The 16,976-nt window shown below is 48.2% G+C and overlaps 2 protein-coding genes across 11 annotated transcripts in view; one reads left to right on the forward strand and one right to left on the reverse strand.

Annotated features, from left to right (window-relative positions):
- Positions 1-7,532, reverse strand: part of NRL (neural retina leucine zipper) — a 29,555-nt gene extending 22,023 nt beyond the window's left edge. Inside the window, exon 1 of one of the 2 annotated variants that reach the window (XM_045059706.1) lies at positions 7,398-7,532. The gene's annotated coding sequence lies outside the window, so the exon portion shown is untranslated. The remainder of the gene's footprint in view (positions 1-7,397) is intronic. The other variant, XM_023255599.2, reaches the window with a different exon arrangement.
- DCAF11 (DDB1 and CUL4 associated factor 11) lies at positions 6,555-15,836 on the forward strand. 9 transcript variants are annotated; one of them, XM_006932758.5, is made up of 15 exons: positions 6,555-6,711; positions 8,098-8,465; positions 9,351-9,478; positions 9,734-9,861; positions 10,139-10,203; positions 10,512-10,612; positions 10,842-10,988; positions 11,201-11,255; positions 11,612-11,680; positions 12,012-12,069; positions 12,168-12,353; positions 12,790-12,943; positions 13,347-13,499; positions 14,775-14,881; positions 14,977-15,836. In XM_006932758.5, the coding sequence occupies exons 2-15, from the start codon at positions 8,311-8,313 to the stop codon at positions 15,109-15,111; spliced, it is 1,641 nt and encodes a 546-aa protein (XP_006932820.1). In that variant the 5' UTR covers positions 6,555-6,711; positions 8,098-8,310; the 3' UTR covers positions 15,112-15,836. The 9 variants fall into 9 exon arrangements, 8 of the variants coding, with proteins under 8 accessions (XP_006932820.1, XP_019688406.1, XP_044915640.1 ...); XM_019832847.3 differs by having other exon boundaries at positions 6,557-6,711; positions 8,259-8,465; XM_045059705.1 differs by lacking the exon at positions 6,555-6,711 and adding an exon at positions 7,001-7,205.
- The last annotated feature ends 1,140 nt before the right edge of the window (positions 15,837-16,976 follow it).

The following is a 16,976-nucleotide window of genomic DNA, read 5'->3' on the forward strand; positions in this document are numbered from 1 at the left end:
TAGAGTCAGGTGCCTCTGGGTTTCTTCATCTGTAAAACCGGGATGTGCCTGCACCTCGGTGTTGTTAGAAGGATTAAAGGTCAGTGGAGCCAGCACTCAGAACTGTTCCTGGCATGGAGTAACCACTGACTGTATGTTAGCTGCTCTCACCTTTCCACTCTATATTGATTAGAGTGTGTCCTGTAAGCCTATGTCATATATTGCTGATGCTACAGTTTAAGAGGAGAGTGAGCAATGTAAATAAAATTTAGAAGAGAAAGAAAATTGGTTTGGAAATAAGTCCCTCCAGGAAAGAGGCAGGGAACTGGGGTTCCAGAGCCCTCCAGGTATCTAAATGCCCAGTGATTTAAAGGTATTAGCCTTAAAAATTATTTTGACAATTAGAATAAAATTAGGCTACATGCCCTGCAGAGAAATGATAAAATGTAGTTAACACACTATTAATTTTTTTTTAAGTTTGTTTATTTTGAGAGAGGGAGAGACGGGCAGAGAAGAAAAGGGAGAGAGAATCCCAAGCCAGCTCAACATTAAGCACAGAGACCAATGCCAGGGCTCCATCTCACTGAACTGTGAGGTTATGACCTGAGCCAAAATCAAGAGTTCGGCACTTAACCGACTGAGCCACTAAGGTGTCCCTAACACATTTTAGTTAATCTTTTTATTTTACTTTAAGTTTTTTATTTATTTAAGTAATGTCTACAGCCACCATGGCGCTTGAATTCACAACCCCAAGATCGAGTCGCATGCTCTTATGACTGAGCCAGCCAGGCATCCCTCATCTTTTTATTTTACGTTAAAACACAGATACAGAAAACCATGAAAAACAAAGGTATAGCTTAATAAACTAACAGAAAGTGAACACTTGTAAACCATCATCCAGAGAAAACAACAGAACTTTGCAGACACCCAAAGCCCAGCCACCCCCTCCCTACATTCTTCACCTTCATCATAGCCCCTCCTTCCTGGCATAGATGGATATTGTGATGCATGATAATTATGTCCTTTAAGTTTATTTTTGTAGTTTTATCACCCAAGTGTGGATCTGTAGACATTATGGTTCAGCTTTGCCCATTTTTAAGAATTTCATATGCCTTTTAAGTATCAATATAGAAGTTCCCCCTCCATTCCTTTCTTTTCCCTTAATTTAATCATTGAAGCATCCAGACCTAGATGCTTAATGCCTAGATTCATTAATTTACCAGGGATTTCAAGACAGCTATATTCAAACTGTCATAATTGTTGGAAGTTTTACAAAAGGACACTCCCTTTATATTCTATTTCATTACCTCCAGGTATAGTTTATAGAGAAGCAACAAAGTAATTGATTCTTTTCCTTTATTTACCATCTCCAATATGATTTAATTTTCTATCATCCTGCAAAAGGGCAAACAATTAGTTACTTACACACACATACACCATTATGAACTCATGGATTTAAACATACTTAATGTTTATGAAGTTACCCTTTTATTTTTTTTTTAAGCTTTATTTATTTTTGAGGGAGAGAGAGAGAGAAAGAGCGTGAGCGGGGGAGGAACAGAGTGAGAGGGAGACACAGAATTTGAAGCAGGCTCCAGGCTCTGAGCTGTCAGCACAGAGCCCAACGCAGGGCTCAAACTCATGAACCGCAAGATCATGACCTGAGCCAAAGGTGGACACTTAACCGACTGAGCCACCCAGGCGCCCCAATGAAGTTACCCTTTTAGTGCTCAAATTATCCCATCTTTGACCATGAGAACTTGGCTCCTGAGTCCTTTTTTTTTTTTTTTTTAATTTATTTATTTTTGAGAGAGAGCAGTTGGGGATGGGCAGAGAGAAGAGGCCAACACAGGGCTCAAATCCATGAACCGTGAAATCATGACCTGAGCCAAAATCAAGAGTTGAATGCTTAACCGACCAAGCCACTGAGTCCTTTTGACATTACCCTGATAGTGTTTGCTGGCTTCTTGCTATCTGGTAAAATAAGCTGTTCTGTGTTTGTCTCGTACATTTTCTGCCCCAGACCTGGAATCAGCCATTTCTTTAAGCTCTGGTGGCTTTCCATGGGAAATGGCATTTTAAGATCTACTACTGGTGGGGCGCCTGGGTGGCTCAGTCGGTTGAGCGTCCGACTTAGGCTCAGGTCATGATCTCAGGGTTTGTGGGTTCAAGCCCCGCCTCAGGCTCTGTGCTGGCAGCTCGGAGCCTGGAGCCCGCTTCAGCTTCTGTGTCTCCCTCTCTCTCTCTGCCCCTCCCCCACTCATTCTCTCTCTCTCTCTCTCTCTCTCTCTCTCTCTCTCTCTCACTCAAAAATAAATAAAATATTAAAAAAAAAAAAAGAAGATCTACTACTCGATTGGTCATTGTTTCTAGACCTTTTCAACAGATATAGTAAGATAAAACACTTCATGAGTTCACACTGATAGTTCCTATTCAAATTCCTGGCTAAAGAAAGGGTTTTTAGCTTCTGTATCACATCTGTACCTCCTCTCTGCCACACAAAAATTTCTGATTCTCAAGGTCACAGGACATGAGAGTATTAGAAATCCCATAATTACTCAATTGCTTTTTGGTCAACAGAATTTAAATCCTAGGTAAATTAACATACTTCCCCTTTCCTTCTACACAGAATGCTACAAGAAGATAATGTAATCAGTCGCTTAGGAAGACAACTTTCCCTTGTGTAGCCCAGAGCTGTACACGTGTCCAAGAAACTCTGCAGTTGCCAGCCTGCAAGGTGGGGTGGGGGAGAGGGAGGCCAGGGTTAGCCAGAAAAGAAAAATCTGCTCCCCTTCTTCCTCTCTAGCCCAGCCTGCCCTCTAGTGGGGATGCTAATGAACAGGAAATAGCACAAGGCAGGTCACAAAGAAAGTCAATTAGCTGACATTTACTTAGCAATCACTAGAATAAGTCCTAAAATGGGTGCTGAAGGTAGAAAAGTTCTCTGTGGCATTAAGCGGCTTCAAGTGTGGCTGGGAAAACACGAAGCTGCCCAATGAAAAGCACTTCACAAAATGTCACCAAGCAACATACCAAATTTCAAAATCATGAGAGGGAAGGTCAATAGTTTCTCAAAATGACTTAATTGTTTTAAAAGAAATGGTATATTTCTTTCAATGGAACACATAGCATATCCTAAGACATAAGTGTCCATATGCATTTAAAAAGTATTATAAAGGGCGCCTGGGTGGCTCAGTCAGTTGAGCCTCCAACTCTTTGATTTTGGTTCAGGTCATGATCACAGGGTCATAGGGTAGAGCCTTGAGTCCAGCTCCCACTGAGTGTGGTGCCTGCCTAAGATTCTCTCTTTCCCTCTGCCCCTCTCCCCCACTCGCACGCTCTCTCTAAAATAAAAAATAAAGGTATTGTAAGTCACAAGTGACAATTACATTCAAAAGCTTAATATTTACATACAAAAATCAATCAATCGGGGCACCTGGGTGGCTCAGTTGGTTATGGTTTTGGCTCAGGTCATGATCTCACGGTTTGTGAATTCCAGCCTTCCAGCCGTGTCAAGCTCTGTGCTGACAGCGCCAAGTCTTCTCGAGATTCTGTCTCCCTCTCTCTGCCCCTCCCCCACTCAGGCGCCCGCAGGAGCTCTCTCTCTCCAAATAAACTAAAAAAAAATCTATCAATGGATCCAGAGATAAAATCCTATATCCTTTAGTATTTGACTTAATTTTTTTAATGTTTGTTTATTTTTGAGAGAGAGACAGAGCACGAGCGGGGGAGGGGCAGAGAGAGGGGGGAGACAAAGAATTTGAAGCAGGCTCCAGGCTCTGAGTTGTCAGTACAGAGCCAGATGCAGGGCTCGAACTCAGGAACTGTGGCATCATGATCTGAGCCAAAGTCAGACACTTAACCGACTGAGCCACCCAGGCGCCCCTTGACTTTTTTAAAGATTTATTTATTTTATTTATGTAATCTCTACACCCAATGTGGGGTTTGAACTCACAACCCCAAGATCAAGACTCACATGCTCTTCTGACTGAGCCAGCCAGGCACCTCTGACTTAATATTAAGACTCAGTTTGGTCACAGAATCTCAGATATTTTTAAATGTTTATTTATTTTAAAAAAATTTTTATATTGTTTATTTATCTTCAAGAGAGAGCGAGAGACAGAGCTCAAGCAGGGGAGGGGCAGAGAGAGAGGAGACACAGAATCTGAAGCAGGCTCCATGCTCCGAGCTGTCAGCACAGAGCCCAACGTGGGGCTCGAACTCAAGAACCGCGAGATTATGACCTGAGCTGAAGTTGGATGCTCAACCGACTGAGCCACCCAGGCGCCCCTATTTATTTTTGAGAGAGAAAGAAAGCACAGGGGAGGGGCAGAGAAAAAAGGAGATAGAGGATCTAAAGCAGGCTCTGTGCTGACAGCAGAGCCCAATGAAGAGCTCAAACTCGGGAGCCACAAGGTCGTGACCTGAGCTGAAGTCAGCCACTTAACCAACTGAGCCACCCAGGCACCCCTCAAATTTTTTTTTTTTAATATTTAACATGACTTTTAATGATTTGTTCAATAATGTACAAGTTCTGAATTTAAAAAAAAATTTTAAGGTTTATTTTTGAGACAGAGACAAAGTGCCCCACAGTTAGGTTTTTTTAAAAGATGGTATTCCAAGGCACCTGGGTGGCTCAGTTGGTGAAGCATCAACTTTGACTCTGGTAATGACCTCTGAGTCCATGGGTTCCAGCCCTGATTTGGGCTCTGTGCTGATAGCTCAGGGCCTGGAGCCTACTTTGGATTCTTTGTCTCCCTCTCTCTCTGCCCCTCCCTCCCTCTAAAAAATAAACATTAAAAAAAAAAAAAAAAAACCCACAAACCTGGGGCACCTGGGTGGCTCGAGCATCTGACTTTGGCTCAGGTCATGATCTCATGGTTGGTGGGTTCGAGTCCCACATCATGAGCCTGTCAGCACAGAGCCCACTTTTGGATCCTCTGTCCTCCTTTCTCTGCCCCTCCCCACTTGCACTTTGCCAAAAAAAAAAAAAAATTAAAAAAACACTTAACAATATAACTTGCACAATTTCCCATAGCAAAAAAAAAAGACTACATCATTTTAATGACTACCTGATATTTCTGTGTCTACCACATGGAGCATAATTTGCTTAACCAATATACTCCCATATTACAGTATATTTAGACTATTTTGTTTCCAGTGTTTTACTATTATCATTAATTGATGTGTTGAACATATCCTTTTAAATTAATTTATTTTTGAGAGAGAGCAAGCAAGCAGGGGAGGAGCAGAGAGAGGAAGAGAGAGAATCCCAAGCAGGGTCCATGTCAGCACAGAGCCCAAAGTGGGGAGCCAAAATCAAGAGTACAGACTCAGAGCGCCTGGGTGGCTCAGTCCGTTAAGCATCTGGCTTCGGCTCAGGTCATGATCTCACAGTTTGTGGGTTTGAGCCCTGCATGGGGCTCTGTGCTGGTTCTGTGTCTCCCGCTCTCTCTGCCCCTCCCCTGCTCATGCTCTGTCTCTGTCTTTCAAAAGTAAATAAATGTTTAAAAATATTTTTAAAAAGAGTACGGACTCTTTTTTTTTTAATGTTTATTTTTGAGAGAGACAGAGTGTGAGCGGGCGAGGGGCAGAGAGAGACAGAATCAGAAGAAGGTTCCGGGCTCTGAACTGTCAGCACAGAGCCAGATGCAGGGCTCAAACCCACGGATGGGAGATCATGACCTGAGCCAGAAGTCCTTTGCTTAACCAACTGAGCCACCCAAGCGCCCCAAGAGTATGGACTTAACTGATTCCAGGCAGCCCAAACATACATCTTAAGGCTAGATTTAGCATATAGGTCCCAGCTAGATTCCTGTAAGTGGTACCATTGGGTCAGGAGGAAGGGAGTCTACAAAGTTTCCCCCAGGTAAGAAATTCTCCTGGGAAGGTGCAAAGGTGGAAACAGCACAGAATTTATGGGCATATTGCTTGGCAGAAGTTACAGTAAAAAGGCCGATAAAAAAATAAGACAACCAGATTTGGAAGTTTGTATCTGAAACAATAAACAAAAGTGAACCACTTGTAGGTTCTTTAGAACTAAATGCTATCAGAGAAAAACACTTCCAGCAGATCAAATAGGAGAGGCATGAAGTAATGAAATTTTGATTTTGGGTGGTGACGGTGAAAACAACTTCAACTAATCTTTAAGAATTGAAGAACTGTATTAAAAGGGCAAACAGAAAATAAATTCTTCTTTTAATGATTTTAGATTTTCCAGGCTGGACAGCCCAGAAACGACACAATCCTAAGGTCTCAATAAACGTTACAGGGAAACTGTTAGTAAGCTACCTGACAATCAGAGATGGGGTACCGGCAGAATCTACTACATTAGTACAGCCCACAGCAAGATGAAAGTGCGAGGTGCTTGTTCAAAAAGCAGGCATTTCAGTCGGCGAGAGCAGACCATTAAACCAAGAGTAGGGTCCAGTACAGAATGCACGCCCGTTAAGATGCCGGCTCTAGCGACCAGAAACAATAAGCTTGCATCTAGCGGTCTAGAGACCTAGAGGCGTCCTCGGGTCTGACCACACCCATTCCTGACCTCAGGGGCCCAGGGAGAGTTAACACTTATAAAAGAGCGCGGACTAGAGGCGCTGAAGTGCAGCTTGGACTCCGGACCTTTGCACTTGGCGCGGCGAGGACACTCGACTTCCAGCCTGGGAGAAGATCCCGAGACGTAGCACGTCCTGGCCTTGGACTCAGCCGCTTACTCATAAACCCGGAGGAAGGGTAGGAGGCGGCGCTCGCGCACTCGCCGGACTCCCAGAGCGGAGGCGGCACGCCGGAGACCTAGGGTCTAGGGAAGGTCTGCAAATCCCGGAGAGCCGAGAGGCTTCCAAGGGGAACAGACGGAACCGGAAAGGCCCCTAGAAACCCACGGGTGTGTTAGGGAGCGTCTGCAAAGACCGCGAAGGGAAGCCAGGAGTCATCTGAAAAGTTGCCAAAGCAACTAAAGGGTGGTCTAGAAAGGGTAGTCCCCACAAAACAAGGCTTCCGGAAGCTAAACCCGGAAGCGAGGGTGGGGAGGCCTAGATCCCCTTGTGTGACGTGATCACACCCCAAAGGCACCGGTCACCCCTCAGGGCCGGGCTGACTGAAGCTACAGCCAGCAAAATAAGGCTGGAGCCGGGTCGGGAGGAAGGCGAAAGGGAGGCCCTTAGAGATCGTCTGAAAATTGCGAAGGCAAAAGAACTTTAGGGGCCGACGGCAAATGGTATCCCTCGGTAAGACACCTCTAGGTAGCGAACCACCAATTTATTGCAAGCCCCGCCCCTCACCCATCAAGCCTAGTTCCGTTGTCTCCGAATCAGGAAGTAGCCGGTTCCCCACTACTCCTCCCAAGGAAGAGCGAATGCCCCACCTCGGTCGCGCGCTTTTCCTCCCCTCCCACCCTTCACGCACTTTCTCCCGCCCACCTGTCAATCACTGTGCTCAGCTGTCCAGTTGGCGGGCCAAGGGGGCGGGGCCGTCAGGGGCAACGCGTGACGTCTGCAGTCCTCCGGCCGGGAAGCCAGGAGATGCATGACGGAGGAGGCGCGTGACGGAGGAGCAGTTGGCCAACGCTGCGGCCGCAGTCGGTGTAAACAAGGCCTCGCGCCGCTGCGGGTCCTGCGACCGCTCCCGGCTGGTGGGTGGTTTCGCGCGCGGCAGTAACCGCCGGCTTCAGTGGGAGGGGCTTCTCGGCTTCTCCCTGCCTCCCCCACTTGGCGTACACACCCCCAGCACACCACGTGGGCGTGAGGCGAGGAAGGAAGGGGTGTTAGGCTGAATTCTAACTTCATTGGTTGTCGCTGCTGCCGGCTTTCGCAAAGAAGCGCTCTGATTGGTCGGTAAGGGGGGCGTCGGGGGTCTCAGAGCCTTAAGGCTTCTGATTGGTTACATGAGATAAGCTAATGAGGCGCTTTCTTCCGCGAGGGGTTTTGATTGGTCGGCCAGAGAGGTTACCTGGGAATTCACCCACCTACTCCCCCCAGGGACTTTGATAGGTGAGTTTGAGGTAGAAAACTGAGAAATTCCTCTTCAAAGGATTCTCATTGGTGAGCTAGGGTAGCTCCTTAGACTTCACTCTCTGATTTTTTTTTTTTTTTTTTTTTTTTTTTTTTTTTTGCTTCACAGGATTGGGGAAGGTTTGTGGTCCTGAAGCCTTGGGAGTTGTCACAGGCTAAAGAGAAGGGATCTCAGTCCCTAGGAAGGGTCGCCCTCCTAGAGATAGCTACCGCTCTATCTCAGGAGACACTGGTGTTTCTAGAGCAGGCTTTGCTTTCATCAAACCCAAGGAGGTGACACGAGGAGTCCCTGCACAGGACCTAATGATGCTGTGATCAGAAGATGGGATCACGGAACAGCAGTAGCGCAGGAACTGGGTCCGGAGACCCCTCCGAGGGCTTGCCCCGAAGAGGGGCTAGCCTGCGTCGGAGTGAGGAAGAGGAAGAGGAGGATGAAGATGTGGATCTGGCCCAGGTACTGGCCTATCTCCTCCGCAGGTAACTTACCCTCTGATGTGTCCCCACCAGGGACCACCACAGTCCCTTGATCCCAACTCCAGGCAGTGAAGTTAAAGAGGATAGGGAATGGGATTAGCCCAGACCAGCTGTTCTGTTTGAGCTTCCCTTCTGGACATTCATGGCACTCATCTCAATACACAACAAGAGTAGTTCTTAATTAGGGAGGGTCACGAAGACAAAGTCACTTCTGTGTTTGAGGGAACTGTTCAGGGGAGCCTCTCTAGCTGTTTCTACACAAATGTAAGCTATTTTCCAAGTAAGTAAAAAATAAAATGAAAATGGGGCCCTGATGGAAGAGGAGTGATGTGAGGGGTAAAGAGAAGAGCTGGGGAGGTGTGTGTTCAACTTCTGTGAAGTTATTGACATGTGATATGAGGCCATGTGGACTTACTTGAAAAACAAGTTTAAATTAACCTAACTCTAACCCTGTTCTTGAGGAAAGAATGCTTTGAGGAAATTGACCACCAGCACTTAACCAAAAAGGTTTGCCACTGGCTTTATTGTTTAGCTGTAGCTCCTTGGGAAGAAGACAAGCCTGGGGATCCCTTTAGTTCTATTCTGGACTCCTCAGGCCAGAGGCTCAGAAGGAAATGCTCTTAGAACTTTTAGCTCTCTAGGAAGTCAGTTTAGTAGGTTTGTCAACATCCACGGAATGTTGCGGTTCTCCGCTCCTGCTGTAAGCATGAAGATTCGTTTCCTACTGTATCTTATAGGAGACTGAAAATTACAGCCAAGGTCTAGTCAGCCTCAAACTTCAAAACAGGGACAGTGTAGGGTTTGAGTAGTAGGTGGATAGCCACTGACTCTGAATTTGGTTGGTTTGGGGAAGGGATCCTCCCTTTTATCATGGGCATCTCTCCATAGAGGCCAAGTGAGGTTGGTGCAGGGAGGAGGTGCAGCAAATTTACAACTCATCCAGGCCCTCTCAGACTCGGAGGAAGAGCATGACAGTGCCTGGGATGGCCGTCTTGGGGACCGATACAACCCACCTGGTAAGAGGAAAGGCAGACTGAGACCCTAACATTGGAAGACTTTCATTAGAAAATCCTTTCTCTTTTCTTTTTCTTTTCTTTTCTTTTTTTTTTTTTTTTTTTTTGTAAGAACATATGTTAAACTGAAATAAGATGAGATAACTCAGGGAATGAGGGAGACTTCACAGCTGTAGTATATTCGGCCACATTGAGTGGGCTGGAGCACAGTTCTGCGGCTGCAAAACCTAGGATGAAACTTCTCCTTGATACTCACAGTGGACGCAACTCCTGACACCCGGGAGCTGGAATGCAATGAGATCAAGACACAAGTGGAATTGGCCACAGGGCGGCTGGGGCTTAGACGGGCAGCCCGGGAGCACAGCTTTCCTCAAATGCTGCACCAGGTAGGCCTCTCAACCTCCACCCAGCCTGGCAGCAGGCCTCCTGAGGTAGCCAGAAGCTCTGTCTGCCCCAGAGAAGAGGGAAATAAACTTTCCAAGGAAGCCTCAAGTGCTGGAGCTGGAGACTTCTTAGCCAGTCTACGTCGGAGTTTGGTGGGACACACTAGTGTGTGTGGTGTCTATTTCTGTAGCGAGAGCAATCTCTTTGGAGGAGGGGGCTTGGTGTGGCTGCAGTGGCCCTCTGTTTGTGCTAGCAATATTCCCCAATCCCTTCCTTTAGAGAGAACGGGGCCTCTGCCACCGGGGAAGCTTCTCCCTTGGAGAACGGTCTCGAATGATGTCTCAGTGAGTATGGGGCTTGGTGGAGAGACTCTAAGGGCCAGATAGGTTTTATCCCCTAAACTTTGAAGGGACAGGTATAAAAGGATGGTCAGGGATATTAAAGTTAAATGGGGTCAAAGTTTGAGAGTAAACAAACTGGAAAAGCGTAGGAACTGAGAAGACAAACAAATGAATGTAAGAACAGGGATTATACCCCAGGCCAAAAGGGAAGTTCGCCCTCGTACTCACACCCAGCTCTGTTAGGATTCTGCTAACCGGGATAATCCTCATCCTCAGCTCCCTTTACCTTCACTTTCCCTCTCCCTCCCCAGCTTCTTGCCCAACGATCTGGGTTTCACTGATACCTACTCTCAGAAAGCTTTCTGCGGCATCTACAGCAAAGATGGTCAGATCTTCATGTCTGCTTGCCAAGGTACCAGTCCCTGGTCCTACGAACTACCCTGAAACAAGGAATATACCCCCTGACTGAGGCTAGAAAGCCCCAGACTGAGGGAACACTGACCCTGGGTTAGGATGCTTAGCCAGAACACATTCCCCATGATCAAGGGAAGATTCCACAGATGTACAGAGAAGGAGAGGTCAGATCTAGAGAGGATGCAAGAAGAGGGTTCCCTAATTCTGCCTGATCCCCACTTACCCAGACCAGACAATCCGACTGTATGACTGCCGGTATGGCCGCTTTCATAAATTCAAGAGCATCAAGGCCCGGGATGTAGGCTGGAGCGTACTGGACGTGGCCTTCACCCCTGATGGGAACCACTTCCTATATTCCAGCTGGTCTGATTACAGTGAGTATGCCCCAGACTTCTACTGGCTCTCCAGCCCAGGACCCGAGGTCTCCCGAATGCCCACGTCCATTGTGCCAGGACTTTATCCCTTCTCCTGGGAGGATCACTCCCAGGGTCTGACATCCTTGCCCTTTGTTCCTCTCCTGCCCAGCTTCACTTCCACCCTCCTTCCCCCAGCTCTGAAAGATTCTTGTCTCTCTTGCCTTTCTTAGTTCATATCTGCAACATCTACGGGGAGGGAGACACACACACTGCCCTGGATCTAAGGTACTGGCTTCCCTCCTTGGGCAGACTCATCAGAAACTTCTCAAGAGGAAGGCTCTCCAGGAGCAAACCTCCTGAACTGGAACTCCTTAGAGGGAGAAAGTACACTGGTTGCAAGTGTCTCTGTACGGATTCCTGGGAGGGAAGCGCCCATCCTTTTCAGCCAGAGGACCAGGGTAAAACAGATGGTTGCGGGATTATTTCCGCGTCCTCACTGAGGTGATCCACATTCTGGCACGCATTAGCCGGACTTCCTTTTCCCCTTAGAAGTGTGCCTTATAATCCTCGTCAGATTCTGTGCAGATCAACAAAGGCTGAGGGGAGTCCACTTAACCCAGTTCCTTCTATGCTCTTTTCAGGCCAGATGAGCGTCGCTTTGCTGTCTTTTCCATCGCTGTCTCCTCAGATGGACGGGAAGTGTTAGGAGGGTGAGTATTTGTAGGGGATGCACTCCTCAATTAATGAGGTAGGAGTTCTCCCAGAGACTGTACTGGACCCCACTATAGAGAAACAACCAGCCCTTCTCCAAGGTCAGGGTTTACGAGTTGCTTCACCTCTTGCTCACTGTTTCCCCAGCATGAGATGGGACGTCTCAAACCTGCTTGCAAAAACACAGCTAACTTTTTTCCCACCTCCTGTGTAAGAAGAGACCAGGGCTTGCCCCTCAGCAGGACTTTACAACAGGGACTCTCTAGAGCATACACAGCATAAGTCCTCTCAGTTCTGGCTCCAGGACCCTCTTTATCCCTTCCCTTTCAGGGCCAATGATGGCTGCCTATACGTCTTTGATCGAGAACAGAACCGGCGCACCCTTCAGGTAATGTCCTTGAAACTTAGAGCCTCTGCTTCCTGGTCTTTGGCCTATTAGAAGACCTAGAAAGAGGTCCTAGGTGTTCTGGCTTCCTTCTTCGCTAGATTGAGTCCCATGAGGATGATGTGAATGCAGTGGCCTTTGCTGACATAAGCTCCCAAATCCTGTTCTCTGGGGGTGATGATGCCATCTGCAAAGTGTGGGATCGACGCACCATGCGGGAGGATGACCCTAAGCCCGTGGGTGCACTGGCTGGACACCAGGACGGCATCACCTTCATTGACAGCAAGGTGGGCAGGGAAGCAGAACCGCACAGCCAGGTTACAGTTGTCAAAGTGGACTGGCATGGAAACTCACCAAGCTCCTTATTAGCTAAGGTTTGCAAGAGCTGGAGTTTAGGGAAGGGACTTAAGCCAAGAAACATGAGCTCCATCTGTATTCACCAGTCCTCAAGGAGCAGGGCAGGGCTTTCTGTGGAAGGAAAGAAGACAATTAATCCAGGATAGAATAGGAGGCCCAGCCAGTCCCTGGGCAACGAAGGGGAAAGCTAGCCAGGGGGCCGGGTCTGTGTTAGAATACCAATGGTGAGCTCACCTGGATGAAGAAAGAGGCAAGCTAAGTCAAAGGACTGACATTCTTCCCCCTCACCTGGAGAAGCAGAGCTGGACTGACAGACCCCGATATTTGCAAACTCTGATACCTTGTTCCCCATCTGGGGATTCACAGGGTGATGCCCGGTATCTCATCTCCAACTCCAAAGACCAGACCATCAAGCTCTGGGATATCCGACGCTTTTCTAGTCGGGAAGGTATGGAAGCCTCACGGCAGGCTGCCACACAGCAAAACTGGGACTACCGCTGGCAGCAGGTACCCAAAAAAGGTGAGAGTGGAAGGTAGAACCTGAGATCTGGAGAATAAAGAGTCAGGGGTGGTAGTTAAAATAATTAACCCCTGGTAAGGCCTGGCATGGGCACAGTGGATGTGACCGTAGCCTGGGTCCCTCCCCCCAACTCCCTCTTGCTAGGCATGAAGTCTTTGCTGAACTCTGGGGAGAATTGGGGTTCCCGGGGCTGGGGCTCACTCAGAAACAACCAATACAAAAAGTATTTCAGTATCTTCACAACCAGCATGCTGAGCCATATTGGTGAACATTAGGTGGGGAAGGAGCCACCAGTCGGAGTCTGGAAAGGCAGTCATCTGTAAGCATCAGTCTTTGCTGAGGACTGATGATACAGGAGAATCCAGACTCCCTAACCTAGGGCTCTCCATGCATCCCTACCCAGCCTGGCGGAAACTGAAACTCCCAGGAGACAGCTCCTTGATGACCTACCGGGGCCATGGGGTGCTGCATACCCTTATCCGTTGCCGATTCTCCCCCACCCATAGCACCGGCCAACAGTTCATCTACAGTGGCTGCTCTACTGGCAAAGTTGTCGGTAAGGATTGTGTCAGAAGAGGGGGCCTTGGGAAAGGCAGGAATATTTCTCTGGCATTTCACCTGTTACCAGTAACCACCTTAAATGTCTTGATGGTGACTATAAGTGAGATTTAATTCAGTTTGGAGCAAGTTAGGCTTAGGGAAGTAGAAAACATTGTATTCACTAGCACTTTTTTTTTTTTTTTTAAGAGAGAGTACAAGTGTGGAAGGGGCAGAGGGAGAGGGAGAAAGAGAATCTCCAGCAGGCTCCACGCCCAGCGTGAGCCAGACGCAGGCTCAATCCCATGACCCTGGAATCATGACGTGAGCCGAAATCAAAAGTCAGACACTTAACCGACTGAGCCACCCAGACACCCTAACATGTTAAATTAGGAAAAGGAACATAGGGGCAGCTGAGTGGCTTAGTCAGTTAAGCGTCTGACTTTCGATTTCGGCTCAGGTCATGATCTCATGGTTCGTGAGTTCGAGCCCCACATCAGGCTCTGTGCTGACAGCTCGGAGCCTCGAGCCTGCTTCAGCTTCTGTGTCTCCCTCTCTCTCTACCCCTGCCCACTCACCTTCTGTTTCTCTCAAAACAAATAAACATTAAAAGAAGAAACATAGGCTTCTATTTAGTAAATATAATAATAGATTGCCAAAAATATACTTAGTTCTATTTTTTTAGCCTGTCAAGGAAAGAAAGAGATTGCAGATGAAAAGCCGGGGCGGGGGGGGGGGGGAAATGGAGGGCAGGGACAAATAGGATGACACAAGAAGACAAGCTCATAGTAAAGGACATGCAGTCATTAAAGCAGAAAGTGTGCAGAAAGACACAAATACATGTACAGCTATGAGGAGCCTAAGACAGTGCCATACCTAGGGAGGCACTCAGGGGCCCACTCAGAAAGGAAGATGCACCCCTGTCCAGAAGACTCCAAAAGACTCGGGTGTCTGTGCAGATAGCCCATTGTTCACTTTTGTTGTGCCTTCCATATCTTATGGGTTTCATAGAAAATTGTTGTAAAGAGCTTTAAAGCCACATTACATTTTCTTAACTTTTGGCCCTGTGAAGTTTAGGTAAGGGCCAGGGAGAGGTATCCAAGCTCTGCCAGACCACACACTCAAGCTGAGGTAGGGAAAAGAAAGAGAAATTACATCATCCTCTGGTGTGGGCTTTGCTCCCTGCGAAAGTGGGGAAATTGCCCTAGAGGTAAGCAGTACAGTTCCGGAACTGTGAGGGGTATTTAGAAGGTACTCTGGCAGCCCCGTCTCCACTCTGACCTTCCTTGGACAGTGTACGACCTCCTCAGCGGCCACATCGTGAAGAAGCTGACCAACCACAAGGCCTGCGTGCGTGACGTCAGCTGGCACCCCTTTGAGGAAAAGATTGTCAGCAGCTCGGTGAGGTGGCAGGGATTGGGAGGCCAGTGCATGTCTGGGACTTGGACCTAGGCAGGGCAGCACCCCCTGACTACTTGCCACCTTCTGCCCTGCAGTGGGATGGGAACCTGCGTCTCTGGCAGTACCGCCAGGCCGAGTACTTCCAGGACGACATGCCAGAATCTGAGGAGCCCCTCAGCGCCCCTGCCCCAGTGCCCCACCCCTCTGCAGCCTTTTCCTCACCCCAGTAGACCTGATCTCCAGCCCCATACACCGGTGAGCCTCTTACAAGCTCTCTGCCTCCTCCCTTCCGGGAGATCTGTGGGGGAATCCCTGGCATTGAATGGGGAGGAGCACAAGCCCAGGCTTTGGGGCCCTAGCTGAGCCCTAGAAGGGCCTCCCCAAGGGGCAGAGTAACTCTGTCTCCTCATGTGCTCACACCCAGTGGCTTGGGTGTCTATCTCTGGCCAGGGTTTGGCAGGACTGCCATTATCTGGGGTGTGGCCTTTGTCAGCAGGAGAACTGTCCTGAGTGTTTTTAATCATGTTTGGATGTTAAGTGTTAGCTCCTAGAATAGATGCCCGGGGCCAGGTCTGAACTGAGCTGTCAGCCAGACCCTTCCCTGGCCTTCATGTTGAGGATTAGACTGGCCAATCCGAGGGCCAGGCATCCTGGCCCTTCTTCCAGAGGTCCTGAAGGCTAGAGCTCTAGCCGTTTAGGGGAGGGTGGGATGAGTAAGGCATATCATTAGCACCCTCCTGGGTGGGAATTAGATCTTCTCTCTCTATGTCTGGGTCTTTGAGGTGGGACAGGTTGTGGTGTGAGAGGCTCCATGTGGCCCCACACAGGGCAGGCCCTCCCTTCCCAGACTTCCATCATGCTGGAGGCCAGCAGCTTCAAGGAGGGATGTTGAAGTAGGACTCCTTCGTCCTCTCACTGGCTTTGGCTCCCTCAATAAATTCTCTGTGGGAACCTGGCTCAGTGTCTGTCTCTGTCTCATTCTTTTTCCTGTCTAAGGCCTTTTATCCTCTCACTTCAAGAAAGTAGTATCCACAAAGCCTTCAGATATGCTTCTCTGTGGGAGAAAACACCCCTTTGATGCCCCCAAGATGAAGAGAAATGCCAAAATCATTTGTTAACTGTGCTCTGCAACAGGCAACTCCCTCACTGAACTCAGAAACTTCCAGCAAGTAGAAATTGAGATAGCAGGAAGTAAGTGCATTTTAGATTAGAACCTGGAACACCCACATCAGCTTTGTTCTGGGGCTGTCCTTGGAGCTGGTCCAGTCTATGAGAAGTAGCTCAGAGCCAGAGAGAACTGGATGGGCACTGATGCCAGGCCCCATCTGGGTGCTTCACACCGAGGACCTCATCCACCCTCACAGCCACCCTTTGTACAGGTGAGGAAATGGCAATGTGAAGAGGTCAGGCAACATGCCCCAGATATAATAGATTGCCAAAGATATCTTTGGGGTGGGACAGAGCAAACCCATGGTTTATGGTCAGAAGGAGAGTTGGTTAGGGTCCACACCCAGCTCTGATCTACCTTTCTTTGTGATATTTCATTATCCCTACTGCAATTTGCAAACCAGCATACACACCTCCAAGTGTTCTCAAAGACACAGCAAGGGGTAAAAGGGATTCGTCTTTCACAGCAAAACAGGTAGTTTTAAAAGAGTAGATTCTCCAGCTGCTCGGCCCACATGTGATCTCTTTCCTCTGACTGATCTGCCTAATGTGGAACTATCATGCCTGTCTCCCTTCCTACTGGCCCCCCTCATTCCCCTTCTGTCACTTCACCCCAGAGATGCCACCCATCTCACGCAGAACCTGTATTACCTCCAGAGCGCCAAAACTTAGAAGCAAATTACAATTTTTAATATCCTCAAAGTCTCCTTTAATCAAGGCCTCAAGGACCATCCATTCTTCTTATCAAGAGATGAATTTCCAGGGCACCTGGGTGGCTCAGTCAGTTAAGCATCTGACTTCGGCTCAGGTCATGATCTCATGGTTCATGGGTTTGAGCCCTGTGTCAGGCTCTGTGCTGACAGCTCAGAGCCTGGAGCCTGCTTCAGATTCTGTGTCTCCCTCTCTCTCTGCCACTCTCCTACTTGTG

The sequence above is a fragment of the Felis catus genome, chromosome B3, assembly GCF_018350175.1.
Source record: "Felis catus isolate Fca126 chromosome B3, F.catus_Fca126_mat1.0, whole genome shotgun sequence".
Classification (NCBI taxonomy): Eukaryota; Metazoa; Chordata; class Mammalia; order Carnivora; family Felidae; genus Felis; species Felis catus.